Source organism: Oryx dammah, unplaced genomic scaffold, assembly GCF_014754425.2.
Source record: "Oryx dammah isolate SB20612 unplaced genomic scaffold, SCBI_Odam_1.1 HiC_scaffold_5, whole genome shotgun sequence".
Classification (NCBI taxonomy): Eukaryota; Metazoa; Chordata; class Mammalia; order Artiodactyla; family Bovidae; genus Oryx; species Oryx dammah.
The window spans coordinates 64,967,585-64,995,325 of NW_024070189.1; the positions used below are offsets into that span (position 1 = coordinate 64,967,585).

The 27,741-nt window shown below is 50.7% G+C and overlaps 1 protein-coding gene across 1 annotated transcript in view; it reads left to right on the forward strand.

The window, feature by feature from the left end:
• FSTL4 (follistatin like 4) overlaps positions 1–27,741 on the forward strand; it is a 427,123-nt gene that overhangs the window by 273,277 nt on the left and 126,105 nt on the right. The window contains exons 5-6 of the mRNA XM_040240112.1: positions 14,881–15,074; positions 18,462–18,585. Coding sequence (XP_040096046.1) covers positions 14,881–15,074; positions 18,462–18,585 — 318 coding nt within the window. The remainder of the gene's footprint in view (positions 1–14,880; positions 15,075–18,461; positions 18,586–27,741) is intronic.

Below are 27,741 nucleotides of genomic sequence, written 5' to 3' on the forward strand. Positions count from 1 at the left end.
CGCATCCACACATCCCACCGCAGTGTTTGGGGAGCGAACAGAGCAGGCAGAGCAGTGATGCGGCTGAGCTGTGTCTGGAATAACTCGATTTGCTGGAGGGGAGGGGCTTTCTGAGCCACAAAGGAGCTGAACCCTGGATGCCTCTTCAGTCCCCCTGCTCCTCACCTTTGCTGTTGGCCCCCAAACCCCCATAGCCGGGCTCTGAACACCGAGCCAGGACCACTGTGGCCCACCCATCAGCTCAGACTCGTCCTGCCTGGAGCTGACTTTCACGGAGACAACAGTTTCTGGGGCTCTATCTGTGGGCCGCCTGCATTTTGATAGGTTTCCAGGGTGGATAATCCCTGAACAGCAGAGCAGATGCAGAAAGGAGAGCCTGCTCTCTCTCCTCCAGCAGCTCAAGCACCAGAAAGGCTCCAAAGCTCTGTAAAGGCTGTTGTTCTCTCTTGGAGTTGTTGTTGTGGAGTTTTGTTTTCCTTTGTTTTGATCTGGGATTTACTGTCAATCATACAAGTCAGAGAGGTTCAGATAAATCTTCAAACCTCAGGGAACTTCTCCAAGTCACGTCAGGTCTAAAAGCCTCTGTTCAGGTAATTCTCTCCAAAATGCCATGCCCTGCCAAGGCCACATATAGGATGAATCCCCGACTTAGAGTAGACCTTGCCTTCTGAGCATGTTCTCAGGCAGTTTTCCTCTAATACCTTTCTTTCTAAAGTAAATGTCCCACAAGCCCAGCTAAGCTTCTGCTGGTGGAAAGGTGGACCTTGTTCACATTTGGGCAGTTCTTTCCTGGAGACCCTAGTTCAATGGCAGAGATTTGCAGTCCACACACCCCTCATGCCAAAGAAGGAACATCTCTGCTTGTTGTCTTTACAAGTCAGTGGCTCTCTGACATGCTCTGAAGCTGAGGATTACTGCCTCTGAGCACACACCCCAGACAACACAGAGAAGAGCAACACACCTCAGGCCGTGCTGACGTGTGAGATGCGGGTTCAGAATCTTCCCACCCCAGTCTCTTCACCTGCGGGCGCAGAGTGTACAGGGCCCACCCAGTAGGCATCCCAGAAGGACAGAGGCAGGGAAGAACCCCATTCTGGAGAGAGGGGGAGGGAGGTGGGTCCTTCCCTGTGCCCTGGCACTGCCCACATAGGGCCTGTTGTCACCAGTGGGGCAGGCACGAAGCCCTGTCCTTGGGGGCTGCGGCTGGCTGCTGCCCTAGGAGTAGGCAGCTCCACAGCCCAAAGCATGGCCCTTCCCTCTCTGCCTCCCTGTGCTTGGCCTTTGCAGGCTGGGCTTGCACACAAGTGCAAGTGTACATGGCACAGCCATGGGGCTGCACACACACACACACTCAAGTGCACTCCTATACCTTTCCCACTGTCCTTTAAAATCCCAGAACCAAGCAATGTCAGAGGAAGTAAGGCCACCACTTCACAGCCATCAGGACAGCCACTCACAGTAAAACAGAAAATACTAAATGTTGGCAAGGCTGTGGAGAAATTGGAACCCTTGTGGGCTGTTGATGAGAATGTCAAATGCAGCTGTGGAAAACAGTATCATAGTTTGTCAAAAAATTTAACAGAAAACTACCATATGGATTCCAATTCTACTTCTGGAATTGTGTTCAATTCTGCTTCTGAGTATTTATCCTAAAAAATTGAAAGCAGAGTCTTGAAGGGACATTTACATACCCGTATTCACAGCAGCATTATGCACAATAACTAAAAACAGGAAGCAATTCAGTGTCCATCAACCAATGAATGGAAGAGCAAAATGTGGTATATATGTACAATGAAATGTTATTCAGCCTTAAAAAGAAAGGAAATTCTGACACATGCTACTACATGGATGAAACTTAAGAACAATGTGAGGAGTAGAAGCCAGTCATAAAAAGAAAACTAGTGTATGATTCTATCTATTTATCCACTCCTTTACATCTCTCAAATAAATAGAATCATACCGTAGTCTTTGTGACTGGCTTGTTCTACTTGGCATACTGTTCTCAAAGTTCACCCATGTTCACTCGTCAAATGTGTTCTATTTATTTGAGATACATAGAGGAGAGGTGGCTCAGCTGGTAAAGAATCCACCTATAATGTGGGAGACCTGGGTTTGATCCCTGGGTGGGGAAGATCCCCTGGAGGAGGGCATGGCAACCCACTTCAGTATTCTTGCCGGGAGAATCCCCATGGACAGAGGAGCCTGGCAGGCTACAGTCCACAGGGTTGCAAAGAGTCGGACACAACTGAGCAACTAAGCCCAGCGCAAAGGAGTGGAAGTCCCAGAGACAGAAAGCATGGTTTTTGCAGGGGCTGAGGGAAGAGGGAATAGGTGACTATTGTTCAGTGGGGACAAAGTTAAAATTCTACACATGGAAAGAGTTAAGGGGATGGATGGTGGTGATAGTTGTACCATAGTCTGAATATCACTGAGCTGTATACTTTAAAATGGTAAGGTTTATATTATGTGTATTTTACCCTGATAAAAATAAGCTGAGGAAAAACATATTTTAGTTGTTTCCATAGATGACTAGTCTTTAATCCTTCCAGACTCGAAGTTACCTTTCCATAGCAAGTATTCTGTAACGTCCCTGTATAATCTTGAATGAATATGTGTCTTAACCAAAACTGGGATATAAAGAAAAGTCCTAGGCATAAAGCATTCATTTTAAGTAACTGTTTGGATGCCAGCTACACACCCCACCTCACAGTGGTAAGATGTCAGCCCTGGCATGCAGATCTTGGGAACACAGAGGCTGCAGGTGGAGCCCAGGATGGGCACGTTAGATTGGCAGTTTGAGTATTCATGTGTCCTTGAGTGTGGAAGGATGATTCTCCAAAATAGTGGACAATTCTTGATAAAGTTGTAAACAAGGGAATTCCTGGTGGTCCAGTGGTTAGGACTTCATGCTTTCACTGCCAAGGGCACAGGTTCGATCTCTGGTCAGGGAACTAAGATCCTGAAAGCCACAAGACACAGTCAAAATTTTTCAAATATATATTTAAAAAAATTTTTTAAAGATGTAAACCAAATTTACAATATACAAGCATAAGTGCATCCTTGGAAAATCCTTTTCAAGGCCGGAAGGGGAAGTATTTTGTGTGTAACACCTCGGTAGGTCCTAGTAACCCAAGAGTGATAAGTGGGTCTTTCACTCCAGTTAGAGAGTGGCCACCACCCCCACTGGCTGTGATCCCATCGATTTTGTTCCTGAGGATTGCTGGGAGGCTTCATCCTCCAAACAGCTAACCAAAAGTGACTGTCCAGGGTGCAATTTGAAATGTTTGTTGGACTGGACAGCGCTACAAAGAGAAGGGTCCCTGAGGTCCCTGGTCCAGCCATTAAGTGCCACCAGGGCCCCCGCCAGTCACTGTGAGAACCAAAAACACCCCGTGGAATTGCAGAACGCCCGCTGGGAACGGCACTGCCCTTCTTGAGGTCATTTACAGAGTGCTTCTCCAGGGCTATGAGTCCTCACAGAGCAAAGTGATCCCTTTCCCTGGATGTAAGCCTGGCTCTAGGGCCAGGAGACATTGTCCCCACCATTCACTCAGTCCACAGCGGCCTCAGACCCTGCTGCGCCTCTGGGCGAGGTTCCCCTCAGCTCAGTGGCCACTCGAAGATCAGAGCGGCTCAAAGCAGTGACATTTTTTGGACATCTGACCCCGAGGAACTAAATTTTTGCAGCCTCAGTAGCAGGACATTTCTGTTTGCTTAGGCGTCTGGAGGATGAAGCCTCCCAGCAATTCTGGGGGAATCACAGCAGACGGGGTGGTGCTCACTTTTTCTCCTCTCGTCCCCTCCAGTGTCCCCATCTGCCATCCCCTGGTCTAGCACCACCGCTTCTCCTTATGGTGCAGGTAAGGGCAGGAGGGGAGCAGGGAGGGGACAGAGCTTCTGGGCAGGGCATCAGGGGAGCAGAGTCTGGAAGGGGCCCGTGTCCTCCTCCTAGAAAGCGTGAGTAACTTGGTACGGAACCTAGTCATGTGGGTTTCCCACAAACGCAAGAGTAAAAGCTAGAGTTCTTAATTCCAGGAGGGCTTTAGCATTTATTCAAGTTTTCAAACATTACTCTTTCACTCAGGGGCCACCTGATAGATGTGCCAGTCAACCATAAAAAGTGTATGTGGATCCCTCTCCTAGGAATCCAACCAATTTTGCTTTCTCTAATAGGAATAGAAGAGAGGATTGTAAATGTCAAACAGCAGATTGTATAGCAACATCAATTGAACCAGGCATTCATGAGCAAATGTACCATTTATCTAGCAAAGCTCTGGGTGGTTTTGTTAATTTAAATTACCTGATGCTGGGGAAAAACTTGAGATGAGGTTTTGTCCACAAATTCAGGTTACTTCCACCCAGCGTCTGAGCAGCCTTGATCAGCTCTGGTGCGGGCAGCTGGGGAATGAGGTGTGTGGTCTGCGTGGCATGTGTGTTGGGCCAGGCAGGGCAGAGGCCATGTGGAGCCCTAGACGTGCAAATCCTGTTTGTGGGCCTAAAGTGGGTCCTGTGTCTTCAACTCAGAAGCCGGGATGATGAGTAGCATTGTCCATGGAAGAGAACAGAGAATGCTGAGCAAGGACAGTGACCCAGCCTGATGCTAGGCCCTCTTTGGAGTCTGGAACAATGAGGGGCTGCTAATGAGTGTGGTGGGCCTGCTGTTGGTTTGGGAGTTAGGATTAGAGAGTGAAGAGGGGAGACAGGCTGAGCACCATGCATCAAAGACAGGCAGGAACTTGCCAAGCCCCTCATAGCCCATGACAGCATCCAGTGTGGGACCCCATGGCCGGTTCTCTAAGACACTGAAGACACTCATGCAAGAGATGCCAGTGCTTTGGGACATAATTTATGGAGGAGACAGGCAGAGACAAAGACAAGATGAGCATGTGTAGCTTGTCAATGATGCCATCCAATCATATCATCCTCTGTTGCCCCCTTCTCCTCCTGCCCTCAATATTTCCCAACATCAAGGTCTTTTCCAATGAGTCCACTCTTTGCATCAAGTGGCCAAAGTAGGAGCTTCAGCTTCAGCATCAGTCCTTCCAATGAATATTCTGGGTTGATTTCCTTTAGGATTGATTGGTTGATCTCCTTACTGTCCAAGGGACTCTCGAGTCTTTTCTAGCACCACAGTTTAAAAGCATCAATTCTTCAGTGCTCAGCCTTCTTTATGGTCCAACTCTCACTACTGAAAAAACCATAGCCTTGACTATATAGACTGTAGCATATTGGTGTCTCTGCTTTTTAATATACTGTCTAGGTTGGTCATAGCTTTTCTTCCAAGGAGCAAGTGTCTTTTAATTTCATGGCTGCAGTTACCATCCACAGTGATTTTAGAGCCAAAGAAAATAAAACCAGCCATTATTTCCACTTTTTCCCCATCTTATTTGCCATGAAGTGATGAGACTGGATGCCATGATCTTCATTTTTTGGATGTTGAGTTTTAAACCAGCTTTTTCACTCTCCTCTTTCACCTTCATCAGGAGGCTCTTTAGTTCCTCTTCACTTTTTGCCATCAGAGAGGTATCATCTGCATATCTGAGACTGTTGATATTTCTCCTGGCAGTCTTGATTCCAGCTTGTGATTCATCCAGCCTGGCATTTGGCATGAGGTACTCTGTATATAAGTGAAATAAGCAGAGTGACAATATACAGCCTTGACATACTCTTTTCCCAATTTTGAACCAGTCTCTTGCCCTATGTCTGGTTCTAAATGTTGCTTCTTGACCTGCATACAGGCTTCTCAGGAGGCAGGTAAGGTGGTCTGGTCTTTCATCTCTTTAAGAATTTTCCACACGTTTGTTTTGATCCATACAGTCAATGGCTTTAGTATAGTCAATGAAGCAGAAGTAGATGTTTTTCTGGAATTCCTTTGCTTTTCCTATGATCAAATGGATCTTGGCCATTTGATTTCTGGTACCTTTGCCTTTTCTAAATCCAGTTTATACATTTGGAAGTTCTGACTTCATGTACTTTTGAAACCTAGCTTGAAGGATTTTGAGGATTACTTTGCTAGTATGTGAAATGACCACAATTGTATGGTAGTTTGAGCATTCTTTAACATTGCCCTTCTTTAGGATTGGAATGAAAACTGACCTTTTCCAGTCCTGTGGCCGTTGCTGAGTTTTCCAAATTTGCTGGCATTTTGAGTGCAGCACTTTCACAGCATCATCTTTTAGGATTTGAAACAGTTAAGCTGGAATTCCATCACCTCCACTAGCTTTGTTCGTAGTAATGCTTCCTAATACCCACTTGACTTCACACTCCAGGATGTCTGGCTCTAGGTGAGTGACCACACCATCATGGTCATTAAGATCTTTTTTGTATAGGTCTGTGTATTCTTGCCAACTCTTCTTAATATCTTCTGTTTCTGTTAGGTCCTTGCCATTTCTGTCCTTTATTGTGCCCATCTTTGCATGAAACGTTCTCTTGGTATCTCTGATTTTCATAAAGGGATCTCTAGTCTTTCCCATTCTGTTGTTTTCCTCTATTTCTTTGCATTGTTCACTTAAGAAGACTTGCTTACCTCTCCTTGCTATTCTCTGAAACTCTGCATTCAGTTTGGTATATCTTTACCTTTCTCCTTTGCCTTTTGCTTCTCTTTCTTTCCTCAGCTATTTGTAAGACCTTCTCAGAGAAACACTTTGCCTTCTTGCATTTCTTTTTTGTGGGGATGGTTTTGGTCACTGCCTGCTGTACAATGGTACAAACCTCCATCCATAGTTCTTTGGGCACTCTGTCTACCACATCTAATCCCTTTAATCAATTTGTTACCTGTACCATATAATCATAAGGGATTTGATTTAGGTCGTACCTGAATTGTCTAGTTGTTTTCCTCACTTTCTTCACTTTAAGCCTGAATTTTGCAATAAGGAGCTAATGGTCTGAGCCACAGTCAGCTCCAGTTCTTGTTTTTGCTGACTATATAGAGCTTCTCCATCTTCGGCTGCAAAGAATATAACCAATTTGATTTTTATATTGACCATCTGGTGATGTCCATTTGTAGAGTCATCTCTTTTATTTTTGGAAGATGGTGTTTGCTATGACCAACAAAATGGACAGAGCACCTCCTTAGAGCTGGACCTTGGCAGTAAAGCCAGATTTGAAGAAAGGGCCTTCCAGGAAAGGGAAGCAAATTTGCAGGCTGCTTTCTGGCAGGTAGTGGGGGTAGTCAGGAACTGCAGCTCAGGCCACGGTGTAAACACTTCCCCAGAGGACCTGAGTATGGCAGCAGTGACCCATCTGCTCAGAAGTCATAGGTCCCAAGGGACAGCCAGCAGAGGATCACCAGGTGGCATGACTTTGAATACACCTGTTTGGGGGTTGTGAGGGGACCATATCATGTGTGCTTAGCAATCTCTAGAAATTGTCAGAATTTTGTGGCTTGGTCAACACCATCAGTAAAACTATATCACGTATTAACAAAAACATATTCTAAAGATAAACCCATTGGTTTTGGTATTTATTGTTAATTGAATTTTCCCAGAAATGGCAGCAGAAAGATTGTTAATGTTCATGGATTTACATCAAATTAAACATCTGTTCCTCTTAAGCTAAACTCCAGTAAAGTTATGGTGGCTCATAAATTAGATGGAGGAGGAAAATGCTTCTTGCTCTTTGCACAGTTTAGCAGTTTCAAAATAGACCTCAGAATGCCACATTGCAACTGAGGCCCATGTAACAAAAGCATGTTGAGCTGTGATGTTGGTGCCAGACGATTAAGCTGAGTTTTTGCTTTGGTGGTGAAGACGGCAGCTTTGTCTTCAGCAGTGACATTACTTCTCAGGCCAGCTGGGGACAGTGTGGGAACCAGGGAGGCAGATGCTTGGGTGGGGGTTGGGGCAGAGCCTGCCCGTGAGCAAACCCAGCAGCAGCCAAGAGACTGTGGGCACACCCGTGAGGGTCCTCCCAGGAGAGGGATCTGGATCTGAGCCCAGGGGCCACCTGGCCTGGTCAGGAAGGACTGGAGTCCAGAGGTTGTGGCTCAAGGGCATGGGAGGCTGTTGTGTGGCTTCTGAAGGGACCTGTGTGCAGCTCAGGAAGGGAGCTGCCCTCCCCCAGGTGGTGGCATCTCAGAGCGTGACCCACCAGCCCCCACCAGGCATGTTCTTCCTTCCCATCCCCCTGCTCTTTAGCTCACACCCATCCCCAAGTGAGATGACTCCTGCTAATGGCAGAAGAGTTCTTCATGATATCTAGTAACCTCTGTCCTGAAGTCCCCTCTCCCATAAATTTAGGGGTTTGCCAGGGACTCTCGAAATACAAGGCTGCCTCAGTAAGGGAAGGGCTAGCACCCTGGAGGCCATGGGGGGGCTGTTTTCATAGGGGCCTCAGGATCCCCCTAGCCCCAACTCCCCACAGTTCCACCCACATGTAAAGTTCTCCTGGAGCTCGGAGGGTCCCCAGGGTCAGCTTTGTGTTCAGTTACTGATCAGAACCCTCATGTGACACCGAACCTTTCCTGAAGCTGTGCCACAACTGAATTTGCCCTCAGGCCTCCCCACCTGGACACTGTTCCAAGCAGAAGCCCCTTGCCTGGCCTTTTCCCAGGGCCGTCCAGGGCTGTCCTGACCAGCAATGGCAGAACCAGAGGACAGACCCTCTCATCCTCCTGCCGTCCAGGGGCAGGTCCTGAAGAGCTGTGTGTTCCCTAGAGGGGCTCGGAGGGGACACTCCCCTGTGACCCCGTGCCCAGCAAGGTGACAGCCTCTCTGTGGCCCCCCACCTCCTTCATGACTCCCAGGCTGGTTGTGCTAGACTCTTTGGAGCTACTGCTGCAGGTTTGGGGTGCCCCCACTAGTGAGGAAGGGTCCGTGACCCTGGCAGTGAGTATGACACAAACCACACACTGGGGCTGCCTTACACACTCATGTGTCATGCCCCCTGCAGCCAGGAGCTGATAGGATAGATGGCATGGCCCCCCAGAGCTCCAGAGTTCTAGACCTCAGTCCCTATGCCTCGGGGTGGCTGAGATTGTCCCCTTCCTCAGGACAGGGCTGTAGTCACTATCCACCAAGATTACACTTTCGTCCAGTCAGCAGACATTTAATGAGCACCTTCTGCATGCAGGTGCATGGGCCAGGTGCTGGCATCACACCTACAACAAGGCAGGGCCCCAGCTTCAAGGGGCTCCCATGTAACGGGGCAGCCTGATGCCAATAGTGTATGAATAACAGAGTGAAGGCTGGGGAAAGGACCACGACAGACAAGAATGGGTCAGTGCACAGGGACGTCTTTAGATGAGGATGGCTTGGCAATGGAGGCAAGCAGAGATGGTCTCTCTCCAGTTTCCCTACCACCTCTATTCCTAATGCCAGGAATCTCCAGCCCACCCTCCCTCCTGCCTCCATGTCCCCCCAGTATCCAGGCCCTGGGCCTGTCCAGGGCCTTGACCACATGGCCTGTCTCCCTCTCTGTTAGAATCTGAGCTCCCTGCTACCTGGCTGGCTCGCCCTCCTTGCCCATGCTGTGCCACACCTCTTTCCCCGACTCTGGAGCCACCAGCCCCTCCCACATCTGTGCCCAGAAGCTTTGCCTGCCACAGCGAAGACTGTCCCTTTGAGGCCGACCTGGCAGGGGCGCACGTGGCTGATGGACTATTCAGTGTCTCCCTGGCTTCCCTTTGTTCTGCAAGAGAAAGCATGCCTTTGACAGACGTTCAATTCCAGAGGCTGCTACCTGCGTCCTATCTTTGCTCAAAAAATTAAATGCGGACGTGCCTGTGCTCCTGCTGTAATAATCTCCCTCAGAGTGGAGGCAGTGTGGCTGGAATGGGAGAACATTAGAATCTTCAAAGAGGGACAATTATTGAGGGAACTAGATTAATGAGGTGTCATAACAACTTAGCCAGATCCACGGCTGACCTTTCTCGTGGAGAACGGGCTTGATAAATGTAGTTCATTACCAAGTTCTGACATGAAAATAGGATCACACTCTGGGCTCCTCAGCAAGCTGATCAATATTTTATCTGCCAAAACAGGCCCGGTCTGTGAGCAGGAGGAGCCCCCACACACATGTGCCAGCAGGAAGCCCGAGGCCAGTGCCAGGGCCTGGCCAAGCGGGGCCAGTGCTGCTGCCTGGGGGACACCACGGCCAGCAGAGGATGGCTGGGTCCTTCAGGGGGCCTGCTGGGGACTCTCATCACTGCCAGGCTGGAGGACATGAGCCTCCCTCCCTGAGAGGCCCCAGACAAGAAACGTTCATGGGGATGGGTAGGCGGGAGGAAGTCTCCACCGATTTAGTGGCCACCTGTGCTAGGTGCTGGGCATCAGTGAAGGGGAAGAGACAAATGCACCTGACCCTGTGGCTCCTGTAGGGCATTTCATGCAGAGAGGCCCTTGGGCCTGGCAATCACGCAGACCCTGCAACGTCTATTATGTTTCCTTTTACGTCAGGACCCTGTAAGGTGTTCATTGTCCCCATTCTAAGGTAGGAAATGGGGGCAAGAGAGGCAGGAGTGGCTGCCCTTCCTGGGGTCTCACAGCCACTCGAAGGCAGAGCCTTTGCTCTCCTTTGCTCTCCTGACTCCTTGTCCGGTGCTCCGTCCAGCCTTGCAGTGACTGTCATCAGTGGAGTTGGTGTCGGGTGCCACAGCCTACGGTGAAGCCTGTCTCCGCCTGAGAACCCCAGGAAAGGTTGTTACAGGGTGGCCCAGTCACCCTGGCTTCTCGATGAGAGGATCTGCCCTGGAGCCGCAGGACTCAGCCGCGTTCACAGGCGCTTAACACTGTCCCGCCATGTGCGCGACTATCCAGGCTGGTCCCACAGCGGGATGTGGACAGCGCTGACAACACCCCATCCAGGTTCCTGTGAGTCAGCCCACTCTCCGTCATCGTGGTCAGCCTCCACGTGGGCACTGGGGAAGAGTGTTGTGGTCCCCACGCCTCTGCTGTACTCCCCTCCAGGGACTTTCCCTCCAAAGGGGCAGGGTCCCTCCTGGGGACCAGGCCCATCCCCAAACATGCAGAGCACAGAGAATTATGAAGCCAAAGGGCTAGTTTAGATCAGGCGCTATTTCAGCTGTGGCCAAGATGCAATGACGAGGAGGCCGGGCAGAGATGTGGGTAAAGAACACGGAGGGGAGCAGTAAACGCGGCCCCCATGCAGCACAGTCGTGTGGCTGGTGCTGCTGAGATTGTTTCTCCCTCCACACCCCAACCTCCTCAAGTCCCCAGTCGGCTTGCCAGGTGGGTGGCCGGAAATGACCTGCATAATAATGAGAAACACCCAACCTTTGGGTATTGAAGCTCTTGCCTGTACTGATTAAGGGGAGAGGGAGATCTGAAAACAGAGGCTATGGGCCAGGCCTCAGGACCTGTGCATCACATGAGGCCAGCCAGGGCTCTGCTAGCTTGGCTCCTGGCTCAGGGTCGCCTGTGCCAAGGGCTAGGCTTCACCCCCGGCCTGGCCAGCCTCTGGAAAAGGGATCGTGGGTAATTTACTGTCTTTCTTTATATTTATCTGCACTTTCCAAGTGTTTCTTGCTGTTTTGATGCATGTGTTCCTTTTATACTAAGACGGAGGTTTCAAACTGGCAGCAGAGCGAGACCCTTTAGCTGAAGGCCAGCTCTGCAAGGACTCACAGGTGCCCACACCCCGCCTCGGGGAGCCGTTGCATCTGACCCCACCGCGTGATCAGGAGGTTGTGAAGGAAAAAGTAAGGCTGGGACTTGGTAAACTAGCACTTTTACATGCCTCTCTCAGAAGCTATGCATCCTAGGACCAAAAGGGACAGCTTTTGAGAGGGCAGTCCTTGCTGGAGATGAAGCCTCAGAAGTCTTGAAAGAGGCTGAATTGTGGAAGCTGAAGTGGCCATCTCCACGGGCGCAGAAACGCCACCATCACGTGCCCTTCCTCTGAGGCTCACGCCCCCATAGAGCTACACAGATATTAGAGGAGCCGGGAACTTTGAGGCAATGATTTATTTATTCCAGGTTGAGACTCATGTAAAGCACAGCTGCTCCTGGGATAAAGAAGGATTTCAGATCACCTTCTAGGAGCAGGGGGTTTGTCTTACGACCTCCATGCCCAGCAGCAGCCAGGCACAGTGAGGGCCTCAGTAAAGGAAAGGACAGAGGACATTTGGCAAAGTGCGATCTGCTGGGCCTGGCACCCTGCCCCAGCTCCACACTTCCCTCTAGCCTCATCCAAGCCCTGCTCCCTGCTACCCCGGCCCAGCCATACCCGCCTCCTGGGGCTCTGGACACACTGTGCTGCTGACTCCTATACCTGCGACCCCTGTGACCCAGAAATCCCTTCCCCCGGCCTCCTGTGCCCACAGATCCCTCATCCTGTGGGGCTGATCCATAGCGAAACTTCTTTTACTTTGGCCTCGTTAGCTCTCCTTCCATGGGCACCCTCGATGCCCAAGACAGAAAGCTCCATTGTATACTCAAAGGACCACCCAACATAGAGCACAGAGTTTGTGAGTAAATGCTGGTAAAAAGATGGAAAAGGCATGGGTGGCATGAGCCTAGCAAGAGGCCAGACCAGGGATTCGGGGAGCTGGCCCTGGACACTGAGGCACCTACCTCTTCTGCCGAGTTTATATCTAGGCACGTGACCAGCAGGCATGGGCTGGGCATTGCCAGGGTGGAGAAGCCTCTATGAACTCACAGTGAACTGTAGGGGTGTGATAGGAGAGGCGAGCCAGGGGAGGCACTGCAGCCCACCCGACAGGACCTGCGTAGCTGGTTTTCCTGGCCACCAGAGTGGGAGGTACTGTCAGGCTGCGTGAGGACCCCTGGCCTGGGGCAGCAGGCAGCTCAGAGATCTGTGCCGCACCAAGATTGGGAGGATGAGACAGCTCTGCCCATCTGACCTGGCCCAGCCTGCTCCAATCTTCAGATGTATTCTTTGCTTTGGGGGAGGCAGGGGGAGCCTAATGGTATGGTAGCATTTCTGAACTGAGCCTTCTATCAATCCGACAGCCATCTGCTGTGAACACCAGCTTCCCAGTGTCAGGGCACAAGTGCCTGTCCCCTGGGAAGCCTGACAGGCCTTCCGTTCCAGGCCCCTGCAGATTCCCCCCACATTTCCACTGCCACCTCCACCGAAGCGTCTCTCTGCCCTCATACACTGCATCCAGCTTCTGCCATTTGCCAGGACTGGTTTTATCCTCTGGGGAGCTAGGCAGCAAGACCTGGGCAAACCTCTTCCTCTTCTTTCCCCATCCTGGCCTTTGTCCAGCTCAGGAAGCTGAGGACAGACCCTGGGCAGAAGAGTGGCTGTGGGACACAGCCGTGATTTTCACTGTGCAGACTTGAGAATCAGGTTTACCAACTGGAGGCCCTATGAGCTCCCAGGAATGGATATGCTACCAGGCCAAAGAGGAGTGGGAGAGCTATTCTTGTCAGAGCACAGAAACTCCTAGAGAGCAAATAGATTTGATTATATTGAACACAGCGATTGATTTTTTTCTAAATAAACATGCAGGGTGAAATGGTAACAGACATCTGTTTCTGACCAAAATCAATTGACCCCAAATTGGAAGAAAGAAAATCTAGAAACACAAACAAGCACAAGAGAAAGTGGTCGGACCATCCAGGCTTGTCCAGTAAGGAAGGGAGAGAGACAGACAGACTTCCCAGCAGCCCTGTCCCCACCAAGCAGCTCCCTGTTTATTGCTCTGCAGCTACTGTGGTTCCAGTAATGACAAAGGGGAGAGTCGCTATCATTTTATGAGCCCAACTCAGTGCTAGGCCAGTGTTGTGCCTTTTATTATGTGCATATCTTATTTAACCCTCCTAACAGCCCTATGTGGGAGGCTCTACTCTCCCCCACTTCACAGATGAAATCACTGATGCACCCTGTGCAAGATACACACTCAGGCAGCCACAGAACCAGGACTCAAACCGAGCAGACCACAGAGCCAGGGCTCTCCAGCACTGCTTATATTGCCTCCAGCCCTGAGCTGATACAGCCTGCCCTAAGCTGGCCTTGAAATTAAGGCGAAAAGACCTAGACCTCAGACACTCCCTTGCTACAGCACTCTGGCTTGAACCTGAAATGGATGAGGAGGACCACACACCCATGCCCCAGGATTTGGCAAAGCCAGGAGGTGGGGCACATCCTTCATCCTCATCCCAGGAGGAGGGGAAGTGGGGCAGCGGGGAGTGCTCCCCTGCTCTGCTCACAGCACTGTGGGTGGGGAGCATCTCCATGGCCCGTTACCAGCACAGTTAAACTATATATCATGTCACAGTGTATCACAGGCCTCATTTGCCAAAATACTGCCTGGTTCTGATGCTGTGGACCAAGCACAGCCGTGATGAAAGACCTGAGGGCAATGGGCTGTGTGCTTCGGGCTGACTTTTGTAAAAGCTGCCTTTTGTTTCTTGGTCGTGGGCTTGTGTACACATGTTCGTCTTGAAGTAATCCAGCCCTGGGAGTGTTTCTAATTATCTTAAGCAAGGCTTATTAGTCCTGTTAACTGCAACTCCCTGATCTATGAGGCCACGGATTCCAAAGGAGCCTTTAAGGTAGGATTAAGGCAAAGATGAGCCGTTGCAAAGTGGAATTGGGGCCAGCTTTCCTAAAGCTGCTGTGGGGCTGCACTGCGAAATCTCGCAAATGAAGACTCCCATTCTGTCTGACCATCACCCTGTGTCTGGCTGTAGAAGGTGCTCGATCAACATGTGCAGGGTGGACGAACGGGCTCCTCCCAGCATTGGCATCATGTGCCGCTTGTATCCGGTGCTCAGTGACTGTGGCATGGACTGGTGGCCAGCCGCGCTGCTTGGATAGGTCTCATGTCCTCGGGCCACACCCTGCACTGCGTCTAGCAGGTGCCTACTACCTGCCAATGGGTGGTGGGTGGAGGGAGGTCTTCACCAGACCCGGGGAGGAGTCTGACTGGAGTAACCCGATCTTCTCTTCCAGGTGACCCATGCACCATGGCCGACTACGCCCGCCTGAAGAAGGTCCTGCTGGCACTGCAGAGCCGCCTGCAGCCACTCCACGAAGGGGACAGCAGACAAGAGCCCGCCTCCCAGAAGCGCCTCCTGGTAGAATCTCTGTTCAAGGACTTCGATGCAGATGGAGACGGCCACCTTGGCAGCTCTGAGCTGGCCCAGGTGGGTACAGCACGGGGTGAAATCACATTACGGGGGGATCCAATTTTCCATTCAGGGTGTGTAGAAAGAGAACCAGCAGACCCATGTGGGAAGAGTCGTTTGTCACTCCCTCTGAAATGGGACGCTGAGGGGGCCTTGCTCCTGCAACAGAAAGCATCTCCCAGGAGTCAGAGAGCTTGTGTTGAACACTTGGAAATATCTGACAAAATGATGTCAGTGTCTCTTTCCCACCAGCCACCTTCAGCCAGTATTTACCAACAAGCTCCGAGCTAGCTGGCAAAACATACACTGTACACAGGCTGAGCTCTGAGGCTTTCATTAGGAAACAAGTCTTTTCTTCCTGAGTCCTTTACTGTCCTTAGCAGGAAGGTTCAAAGAAAGCAGATTTGGTTTCCACCAAGAGCTTTGGGAGCTGTAACACGCTGTCCCCACGTCCTCTCCCCCTCGGACCTCACCAGTAGTGGTACCTGGGTAGCAGCAGCCCACACTCCAGCCTATGGCTTGCAGGCAGCCCGGTGGCCACCCCCTGAGCACTGCTCTCCCCTTTGAGAAAACACTCGGATGGAGTCCGTGGTTTGCCTCCCTCCCAAACACAGCACATGTGGCCCTTTGCCCAGCTACCAGCTGGTACAAGGGCCATAAGCATCTGCAGCAAAAAGAAACAAGGAAGGAGTAACCCAGGGCATCAGGCACACCAGCTGCAGGACAGGCCTGTTGGGTGCTGGTGGCGGAAAGGCAGGCTGGATGGGCCCAGGGGTCTGCATTCCTGCTCCTGCTCTGCTGGTTTGCGTCTGAGAGCCTGGGGTCCCACAGCCACACCAGGTTCAAAGACATGGAGGGAGGCTAGGTCAGCCGCCCTGGGGCAGCTCTGCCCCTGAGACCACAGAGTGCCCTGCCCCCTGAGAACAGATACAGGATGGTTCCCCACCTTTGATACTACTTTAAAAAGATCTTTCACAGGGCACAGCAGTGACCTCATCAAAACTGTGACCAGGTCACCAGGAAGGCCGGGCTAGGGAGGGCCATGGCATTTAGAGCACCCACCAGGGGCTTGGCACTAAGCGAGGCCCTTTACTGCAATGTGCCCTGCACAGGCATGTCCCTCACTCTTCAATAGAGAGCTACGAACACAGACTTCACAGTCAAACTGCCTGAATTCAGGTCCAACTCCAGCATTTACGGGGACCTAGGGGGTCTAGGCAGACAACTGCCTGGCCCTGTGCCCCTTTTCTTGTCTGTGACTGTCACAGGGTCATCAGGAGGGTTAGATGAGCAAAGAGGTGTGCAGTTCTCAGCCGAGTGCCCAGCAGGTGGTACATTCTCAGAAGGTGACAGCCGTTAGCATTCCTTTGTCACCATCACCTCTATTGTTGTTATTTCCTCCTTAAACCTTTCAGCCACCTTTTGCTGTGTGGTAGGTGCTGCTGTTATCCCCACTTACCAGGTATTTTTAGATGAAGAAGCAGAGGCTCCAAGAAATCGAATGGTTTGCCTGCGGAGCACTCATTGCCTAGGATGTGGTGAACTCAGACGCAGCCAGGGTGCCAGGTGTGCATGGACCAGCTCTCCTCACACTACACGGGGCTCCCTGGGAGGACAGCTCCCAGCACCAGCTCCACCTGATCTATGGGGACAGCAAGTGCCCAAAAACTCTGAGTAGAGCAGTTATCCAGACACTTCCCCATGCAGGGCCCCCTTCTCAAGTCCAGCCAGTTCAGAGCTGGCTTCCAGGGAGTGGGTGGGGAACCACAGCTCCTAAGGCACTTGCAAACCCTGCTCTGCTCACTCATACCTGGCATCACAGGCAAGTCCCTCCATGGCCCACACTCCAGGAAGCCTCCCAGACACGCACCAGCCTTCATGTCACTACTTCATCAACCCTCAGCCCCCAGCTATGGTTAAGACCCCATGGGCCAGGACCAGAGGCCCACCAATGACCCACGCTGCTCTGGGGAGAGCCCAGGTCCTGCTGGTCACGGTTACCTGAGAGAAGAGCCACCTAGCAGTTCGATTCCCCACAGTGCAGGCTGTGTGGGGAGCCCAGAGGGCAGGCATCTCTGTCTTGCCCCAGACAGAGGCAACTGTGGGATCTCGGTACCCCAGGCCCACGTGGATCCAGGTAGCTTAGCTGCCAGGTAAACAGAACATTCCTGGGTGCATGGCTCTAACCTGGCAGAGACATGCCCTGAGGCACCTGCAGCCATTAACAAGCGTGGTAATTGGACTATGATTTCCTCTTTAAAATTTAATGTGTTTAAAGTCCATTTCATAAATCTGCCAAGCAGGGCCCAGCTAAAGTGGGCCTTTCCTTGACACTGAATCAGAGGCATTGGGGAAAACTTGTAGATCCTATGAAATGTTAATCAATTTCCAGTGCAGAAATAGACAAAGGGAAATTTCCATCTTTGGAAGATTGATTTTGGGCGTTATGGTTGATCTCCCTTTTATCGAACACTCTTATTTGCTGGGTGAAGGGTCATTTTTTTAACATTATCACATTAAATTGCCTTTAATATACCAGGCCCAGCTGAGACTGTTAAATAAAGAGAAAATGCCTCTGTTCCCCTCTTCCCCCCAAAATAAAATCATTTTCTTTCTTCTGAGATTTCCTTCTGAGCATTTTCTTTGCAAGACTCTAGTTTCAGACCCACACACAAATGGTCCTACTAGGGAGGCCCCCACCCTGCAGCCCAGACCACATCCAGAGAGGAGTTCACAAGGGCCCACCCATGATCCCCTCAATAGAATCCCAAGGGTAGTGGTTTGTGTTCCTGGCAGGACAAGGCAGGCAGAGCAGGGGCTCAGGCCTAGGCCAATAGAACAGCAGCTTCCTCTCCCCAGGAGTAGTACTGTGGCTAGGATGTGCTGACCTGAGATTGGTGGGGGTTGGAGGGGGGGGGGAGGGGCACACTGATGGAGCAGTGACCTTCCAGCTCTACACAGTTGGGACCCACTGAGTATGGCCACTGTTAATTGGGCTTATTTGATCAGGCCCCTGTCTCTTCCCTGTTTCCCCATCTATAACACAAAGAGGTAGACCAGCTGACCACATGGATCCTTCTCACTTCAGATCATCTGGGGTCTGTTTGCCCTGGCAGGGAAAAGACAGACCTGAAAGCTACTGACTCAGGCCCAATCTCCGTGTGACCTTGAGAAAGTCCCTTTCCTTTCTGAGCCTCAGTTTTCTCATCTATAAAAGGAGAAGGTCAGACAAGACAACACCAAAGAGATTTGGATGCTCCCCATGGCCTACGGAGCTGTCGCTGGTGTCCACAGGCACACACACAGACACATCTGCCCAAACAGTGACTGCAGCCCACTTGGCCTGACAGTGCCCACAGCTCTGAACTCACTCCTGACCTAGCTTTCTCCCTTTCTCACCCACAGCACATGCTGAAGGAGCAGGACCTGGAGGAGGACTTCCTGCCTTGCTCACCGGCTGCCCTCCTCCGATTTGATGACTACAACAAAGACGGCCTCCTGACCCTTCATGAGTTCTACACAGCCTTCCGTAAGTCAGGCCCCCGTCGGGGCTCACAGTCAGCAAAAAGATATTTCCTCACCAAAGTGGTGTCAGGGTCTGGAGTCTGTCTTTGGTTGTTTTCCAAGGTTGGTTTCTTTTATAGGTGAAAGTAGTTGAATTTGTTTTGCAACAAGCCTGAGATTTAAGGAAAGAGTAAGCGGAGGGCAGAAGTGGGGGGTGGGATACTTGCTCTGTTCCTTTGGGATGAAGGTTATTCTCACTGTTGATAGCATTTGAGGAACCCAGGACTGTGTTTAAGCATGATTAAGAAGGCCCTGCCTCACATGGTTAGGGGATCCTGTGACTGCACTTGGACAGAGCAGACGTTAGGATCCTCCCAAGGAGGTGGCCCAGCCCCATCAGAGAGCCCTGCCTGGGGGCAGATCCTGCAGGAGGGCGCTGGAGGCTTGGCCAGGTAGACAAAGGAGGAATCACAATGCAGGATAATGAAGAATGAGGGTCCAGGTTGATGAGAGGTGGTGGAGTCCCTGGGAAAGAAGAGAAATGGGGCTGCTCTGCCTGAAAATGGAGGCGGTGCTCAGAATGGACCCTCTGCGGGGTCACTGATGCATATGGTGAGCAGGTACAGTGTCTGAGGGACCCAGGTCTTCTCCCTGAGGTGCTCTTCCAAGAGATGACCTCATGTCAACCATAGCTAGAGCTGGGACAGGGCTTCCAAGAGATGTGAGATGCAAGAAGCTCCAGCCAAGTCCAGACAAGTTCACTAGGAGATGGAAGGCAGTGTGGGACCCTGACTCGAGACAAGAGGGGACATTCTTGGCCCCAAAGAAGTGAAGCTCCTTTTTGTCAGACAGCATGTGGAGCAGGCTCTGTTTAAAGCAGGTAACGTGTGTACCCTGTATGAAGCATCTTTGAACATGACCTGCAAGCTCGCAGCTCCTGTGGGCCCTGCAATTGAGGAAGCAGGGGTGAGACCCCCAGGGTCCCTGAGTACTCTGAGCCACAGGTCCAGGCATCCTGGGTCCCATTCTCTACCTGGAGGTATGTTTTCCAGGAAGGTGTTCCTGCTTCATATCAGCATCTCTGTGGGCTGTGGTTACTTCATTCACCAGGCCTGAGGGGGCATCCTCATGACTTGTTGACAAGAAGGGCTCCTGTGGCAGGTTGAAGAGATACTCATATGACCCACCTGAAAGGAGGGAAACGAGCGTGATTCTTCCCTGTGGGAAGTGTCCATGAGCTTGTTGCAGGCTGCACCTTTCCAGTCCACGGCATCCCAGTTACCAAGAACCAAAGTCCAACCCCCAGTTCCCAGGCTCTGCTTGATACATGATGACTGTGTTGCTCCGCAGCCTCCTCCTTCGTGCCCACAGTTTAAACTCTACAAGTGGTGGTTCATAATAAGGTGTGAATGGCTGGTAGATTCAATCTGCCTGGGAGGTGTTTGCTTTGTGGATTGAGGAGCTTATTCCATGAAATGAATCTCTAAATTTTAGAATGTGTGGCAGTATCGGCAACTCTGGAGACCTAGCTCGTGCAATGATTGTTATATTTTCAGGACTTTTGCAAAGGCAAATGGTTACATAGATGGAAGATTTAAATCAGCCCTAGCAGGACTGTTTACAACACAGAAGTCTCCATACACAACACCAATGCTGCACGAGGGGCAGGGGGCTCTTCTTCCCTCTGGAGAGCCCATTGTGAGGCACTGACCTCCACACACTGGACAAGACCCTCCCTCCCCACCTGTCCTCACCACCTCCCGGAATCTCCTCTCCATCCGCCTTCTTCAAACAGACCCCCCTTGATGATACTAATCCCAAGAACAAGAAAGGAGTAGATGTCAGGCCAACGACAGTGAGCAGGTGGAGCTTCCCTCCTCATCAGAGAAACAGCAGCACGCTTTCCAGGGTCAGTTCTGAGACATTCCCAGCATGCTTTGTGCACTCAGCACCCCCCTCCCCCCATCTATAAAAGGAGCTGTAAAGAAAAAGATCACTGCATTTTCAAAGCTGGGGCCCAAGGCTGGACTTCAAGGATTTGGGGATACACCAGAGCCACACACGAGTGTCCCACAATGGCATCACTAGGCAAAAAATAACACTCCTTGGGTACTGTCCTGGTACCAGTTGTCACAGAAGCCTCTGATCTATGAGCCCACTTCCTTCCTGGGAACTGGTCTGGGACCAAGCAGGGGCTATTGACTCTCCTTTCAAGGAAATGGCAGCATCCCTGTTGCCCCTGGTGAGAGAGAGGCCGCCCTGGCCTCCCTAGTGAAGGCTGTTAAGAGCGGGAGCTGCCCGCAGAAAAGGAGGGACGCCCTCACTTCACTTCTGGTCGTATGTCCCATGTAGAGCAATGTGCTGTCTGTTTCCCTTGTTCCTAGATTATTATTTGAAAAGCCTTATAATCATCATTTTTAAAACAAATTAGATTCTGCTGTCGCCTTGGACTTGTTTTGAACTGGGCAGCCAAACCATTCATCACAGCCCAACCCAAACAATAGACATGCGATAAAACGTAAACTCACAGCCATTAAGGAAGCCACAAAATGAGTTAACCCTGCTCTCAAGGCCCAACACACAGTCACTCGGAGCACTCAGAGACTCAGCGTCACTTGGGATCAGTGGTCTTTCAAAGTCACAGGAACTCTAAACTCCCCTTGCTCTGCGAATGGATTTATGGTCCAGTGGATATTAAATAGGAAATTGAAATGAGACACACAGGTACAACTGATTACCCAGAAATCAGTGGGCATTAAAGACATCTCACTAAAACACAAAAAGTAATATCTCAGACATTTCAGCAACAACATTTTGGATTTGATTTTCAAAACTGAAGCTGACTGGCTGGCAAAGGTTGAGACTTTAAAGTTGCATTTTCTAGTCTCTGTTTTGCCAGGATCCTTGGGTTCCAGGCAGGGCAGGGTATGTAGGGTGACTGGCACAGATTCCGCCACTTTATTAAAGGATGGGATTTGAGGGGCTTTTCCCTGGTGAAATAAGTTGTATTAATATTTATAAAGGTTTTTTTTGGGGGGGGTTGGAGCAGTGTGCAGTCTCCTAAGTCATATTTTCTCATGCAGCTGACATAGCCCAGGCTGCGCTGGTGTTTGCCACTGTCTGCAGCTGGCTGAGGGCAGTGCCAGCAATCTCAGGGCTGGTGGCTGCCGTGCTCAGTTGAGTGGTTCGTGGTGGGGCTGCACCTTCTTCCTGGCTCTGCAGAACAGGTGACCCCCACCCACCTGAGGAGGGCAGAAGACAGGTCCCTTAGCCGTGGAAGTCACAAAAACTGCCAATCATTCATCTCTGTACAGTAATGGCAGTGAACAGTGAGGCTGGCCTCCCTCTCTGCCTCTATTTGTCACCTAAATGTTCTCTTCAGGTTGCTTTTGGTTTTCCAAATCATAGACTCATCTTGGAGCTAATGGTCCAGTGTCTTCTCAGCATGTCCCCCAAGCCTTCCTCCTCACTCCTCCTTCTGCCCCCACCCCGCCGACCCCCAACAAGCCACAGAACCTCCCACCCCTGATGTGAGGCAGAGACCCAGGCTCCAGGGTTACTGGTGAGCGAGATGCGTGCCCTCCTGTCTGTTCATCTCAATGAATTAAGAAGTTGCTTGCTTAAAAATCTTTTCAATAATGCATGTTTTTGCACTTTTCTGAATGCTTGGGTTGGGATTGTGGGAAAAAAACATGTTGTTTAAATGAGGATTTTTCCTCTCACTTTAAATTCATTACAAGTTCCTTCTGCTTTTCTAGAAAGATACTTGTCCTTTTAATTAATCCTATGAGAGCAATGTGCTGCATGGAAAGGACAGGCTCACCATGCAGGATCAAGGTCTTCCCACCTTACCATCCGAGGGTCACGGATGCACAGTGTCCAGGAGGAGGACCTGAGTCGGGGGACCAACGTGTGGGAGTCAGATACCCTCCCTTAGTGCCAGGCCAGCAGAAAGGAAAACAGTGATTTAATCTGATTATTGTGGTACTTCTGTATCCAGGGCAACTCTGTCAACCAGAGGAGGTAGTCCCTGGGCAAACTTGCAGCTGCTTTTTCTGCCATTGTTGCTGCATTATGAAAGGGCACTGTGGGTTCATCTGGCCCGTGGTTATCCTCTGGAACAAATAATGCCTGCACAGGGCAGATGCCTTGCCAGACCCGTTATCGTAGCCCTTACCACCACCCCATGAGAGTAAAACAACAGCAACTATCCCTCCCCCAAATCTATCCAGCCCCTTATCCATGTATGGTGAGTTCAGACAGGAATTTCAGCCAGTAAAATCCCACTTTATACTCCTCCATTCCTTTCCTCCGTTTGGGATATTGAATAGCAAAATTTCATATGGCATCAGTTCAGTTAGCTCAGTCACTCAGTCGTGTCCGACTCTTTGCCATCCTATGGACTACAGCATGCCAGACTTCCCTGTCCATCACCAACTCCTGGAGCTTGATCAAATTCATGTCCATCAAGTCAGCGATGACATCCAACCATCTCATCCTCTGTTGTCCCCATCTCCTCCTGCCTTCAATCTTTCCCAGCATCAGGGTCTTTTCCAGTGAGTCAGTTCTTCACATCAGTTCAGTTCAGTTCAGTTGCTCAGTTGTGTCTGAATCTTTGCCACCCCATGAATCGCAGCACGCCAGGCCTCTCTGTCTATCACCAACTCCTGGAGTTCACTCAAACTCAAGTCCATCGAGTCAGTGATGCCATCCAGCCATCTCATCCTCTGTCATCCCCTTCTCCTCCTGCCCCCAATCCCTCCCAGCATCAGAGTCTTTTCCAATGAGTCAACTCTTCGCATGAAGTGGCCAAAGTACGGGAGTTTCAGCTTTAGCATCATTCCTTCCAAAGAACACCCAGGGCTGATCTCCTTTAGAATGGACTGGTTGGATTTCCTTGCAGTCCAAGGCACTCTCAGGAGTCTTCTCCAACACCACAGTTCAAAAGCATCAGTTCTTCAGCACTCAGCTTTCTTCAGGTAGCCAAAATATTGGAGTTTCAGCTTCAGCATCAATCCTTCTAATGAATATTCAGGACTGGTTTCCTTTAGGATGGACTGGTTTGATCTCCTTACAGATGGCATAGAGTCCATCAAAAATTTTATCTGAATCTATTTGGCTTTTGAGTTTGGAGAGCAAGAGTTACCTGTGTGCAGTTACCTGTTTCAGTGTTGGCAGAGGCTACGACCATTGGTGGGATGACTCCCCTAATCCCAAAGGGAGGAACTGGTTGCCTCATGCAGGACTTGCAAATCAAGTGGCAAAAACACTGATTCCCTGATGGTCCCTCGTTTGCTCAAGGGCATAAAAGAGCTAAACTGGAGCTGCCACTGGAATCTGGTGTCGGAAAGTGCTGTCAGTCTCAGTACTCCCCAAGGACTTTCTCCTTGCCTCCAGCAGGGAGAGGGCCTCCAAGAAGGCTTCTGTGTGAGTTTGCTATGTGCCCCTGAAGCCAAAGTCAACGGGCCAGCCATCTGGGTGCTTTTTTGCTTATTAATAGCACTTTAGTTAGTAATGAGCTCTTACGACTCAAGTAATATAAACACGATTGTTGTTGTTCAGTCAGTAAGCTGTGACTCTCTGCGACCGCATGGACTGCAGCACGCCAGGGTTCTCTGTCCTCCACTGTCTCCCAGAGTTTGCTCAGATTCATGTCCACTGAGTTGGGGACGATACCTAACCATCTCATTCTCTGCTGCCCATTTTACCTTGGACAGGTCTTTACCAGAGGTTAAGCTGAGCTTCAATTTCCTTACATGTAAATTGGGTATAATAACCACCATATAAGGTTGTTGTCCAGTCACTAAGCCATGTCCAGCTCTTTGCAACCCCGGGCACTGTAGCATGCCAGGCTCCTCTGTCCTCCACTATCTCCTAGAGTTTCTCAAATTCATGTCCACTGAGTGATGCTATCTGACCATCTCATCCTCTGTTGCCCCCTTCTCCTCCTGCCCTCAATCTGTCCCAGCATCAGAGTCTTTTCCAATGAGTCGGGTCTTCACATCAGGTGGCCAAAATATTGGAGCTTCAGCCTCAGTCCTTCCAATGAATATTCAGGACTGGTTTCCTTTAGGATTGACTGGTTTGATCTCCTTGCAGTCCAAGGGACTCTCAAGAGTCTTCTCCAGCACCACAGTTCAAAAGTATCAAATCCCACGTAGGGTTACTTGACACTAAGTGAGATAATTCGTGTAAGGTGTTTAGAATGATACCCTGTGTATGGTAAATGCTAGAAGGAAATGGCAACCCACTCCAGTGTTCTTGCCTGGAGAATCCCAGGGATGGGGGAGCCTGGCGGGCTGCCGTCTATGGGGTTGCACGGAGTCGGACACGACTGAAGCGACTTAGCAGCAGCAGCGGCAAGTAGTCATTAGCCAAGTAGGTCAGTGATGGAGGTGATGATGGTGATGATAAAGATTTCTGTGTGTTCCCAGCCCCTGTCACTCTGCGCTCTGTCATTGTCATCTGGCCCATAATAGTCCGCAAGCTCCATGAGGCTGGAGGCTGTTTTGCTCACCATGGGCTCACGCCTAGCGTGGGGTCTGATGTCCAGAAAGCCCTTGGTACATCTTTGCTCAGTGAGAGGGATGAAGCATATGAAGAAATAAATACACTTGGCAAGCAGAGGGTCTTGGAAGTTTCAAATCGAGACCACTTGTTTCCCATCTCCAGTGATTTGCTGCTAACAGCTGCATCGTAGAGCCCAGCACTTGCTAACATTGTCAGGAGCTGAGATTTCAAGCACTTTCCATTTTTAAAGATCCCAGCTGGAAGCTGTCAATGGCCTTAGTGCAGAGCAATTGAACAGTAGAAAATGAACTAATTATAGGTTGTTATTGAAAATCTATTATATACAAATTGCAAAGAAAACTCATTAAAATGCGATCCTTTGGTGATTTAAAAAAAAACAAAACGAAAGAAATGTCCTCTTGGAGGGAGAAGCAGGGGCAGGGTGGCTGGATACTTTGTTTGTCCCTGTTCCAGGGTAAGGACTCCCAGCAGGACTGCAGCCAGGCTCCGGGTCTTATGCTCACGTATTACCCAGGCAGCCTGATGTACAAACCGTAGAGAGGCTTACATTTTGTACAGAACAGACAGCTCTCTGAATGTTAGTAAATACCTAGAAATGGCTGCAGATGAAACAAAGCATTTCATTACAAAGATATAAAATGAGAACAATTTAAATGTCAGCTCTTTACCGGGATAACACCTCACCGTCCTTGTAAATCTTGTATTTTTGCAAAGCTTTTGGAGGACTCCAAAGGCCCTAAATGTGCAATTAAGCACTAAGTTCGCATTATTGATTTCCAAACTTGCTCCCTGGGATTGGGGTGCTGGGAAGGTTTGAGATGTGAATGGCTGAGCTGCCCAGAGCCCAGCTCTGCAACGGACCCCTCAGATGCTGAGACTGCCTCCCAGACTCCAGGCAAGAGCCCAGAAAGCAAGGCAGGGTGCCCCTCTCCCCCAGCTCACTGCCTCCTCATCCCAGCAGCAGCACCTGAGTCTCAGTGTGGGGGTGGCCTCGGGGTCTCTGTGGTTCCTGAGACCCCCAGTGCTCTGAGGCATGGAGAGACCCACCAAGTATGTGTCTGAGAGCTCTCCCAGGGCTGTACGTGCCCAGGAAGGTACTTGGAGCATAAATCCCTATCCTCTGCCTCGTGATCTTTCCTTCCTCTCCAGCCACCTTAATTCAGGCTCTATGACGGTGTCCCATAAGACCCCCACCACCACTCTGCTTGCCCAGCTTACAGTCTGCACAGGAATGAGATGCTGGGGAGTGGAGGTGCTAGGGCTCTGCTCACATGGGCACAGCGACCACCTGGGTTGGCACCATGGGGGCCACTCCTGAGGCAGGAGCAGGGGGGCACTCACATCCCAGCACCAGGATTGTCCCTGGCAAGGTGGTGGCTGGAGAGCTAGGCCCTGGGCACAGACGGGACCTGGACAGGCAGAGAGAGAAGGGAAGGATGGGGGACACCCAAGCTGCTGCTGCTGCCTCAAACAGGCACTCCAGTGGCACACTAGGGGCGAGTTGGAGATTCTAGACCACTGGCCATGACCCATCCAGGTGTCCTCTGCATCAGCCATACCTGCTGGCTCACCGGTCCTCATTTTATCATGAATGTTACTCTCCAGCCACTCTCCAGCCTGAGGACTGGGGATGGTGGTGAGTGACTAAAGCATGGGCAGAGGCCACATGACCAAGAGTGCCTGAACGCAGGTAGCAGCAGAACAGGCGAGGCAATAACAAAGCCAGGAGGCAAAGAGGGCAAAGTAGGGGCTGCCTCTGAGAGCGGGCAAGGTTGTTATTTCTGAGGCATCGTGTTCCCATTGGAGGACAAAGGAGCAGGAGAGAGAGAAACCCAGAGCTTTCCATGAGGCAGAAACCGGTATATGGCAGGTGCTTGAGAAACACTTGTGGGAAGGATGAAAGACCATGATGGAGTTTTCTAAACAGTAGTGAAGAGACATGGTTCAAGGCAGTTGTAGTGGTTCTCGGGGAGAATGCAAGTCAGGGGGGTTCCTGGTGGTGGAGGTAACCCTACTGCCCACGTGTGGCACTGAGCGGGGTCAGCTGCCCACTGTTGCTCTTCAGGTGTGTTGTGTTATCTGTATCACTGGGTTGGCAGAGAGGTGCCCTCTGCCAAGACAGCTCTCACCCCTGCTCTACTTTATTCACCCCTTTCCTGGTGGGACTGGTATTTCCCTGAAAGCTGGCCTTCTTTGGGAGAGTGCAAACCTACCCGTGTGTGTGTCTGTGTGTGTGTGTGTGTGTGTGTGTGTGTGTCTGTGTCTGTGTGTCTGTGTCTGTGTGTGTATGTCTGTGTGTGTGTCTGTGTGTGTGTGTCTGTGTGTCGGTGTGTGTGTGTGTCTGTGTGTCGGTGTGTGTGTGTGTCGGTGTGTGTGTGTGTCTGTGTGTCTGTGTGTGTCTGTGTGTGTGTTATCTGTACCACTGGGTTGGCAGAGAGGTGCCCTCTGCCAAGACAGCCCTCACCCCTGCTCTACTTTATTCACCCTTTTCCTGGTGGGACTGGTATTTCCCTGAAAGCTGGCCTTCTGTGGGAGAGTGCAAACCTACCCGTGTGTGTGTGTGTGTGTGTGTCTGTGTCTGTGTCTGTGTCTGTGTGTCTGTGTGTGTGTGTCTGTGTCTGTGTGTATGTGTGTGTGTGTCTGTGTCTGT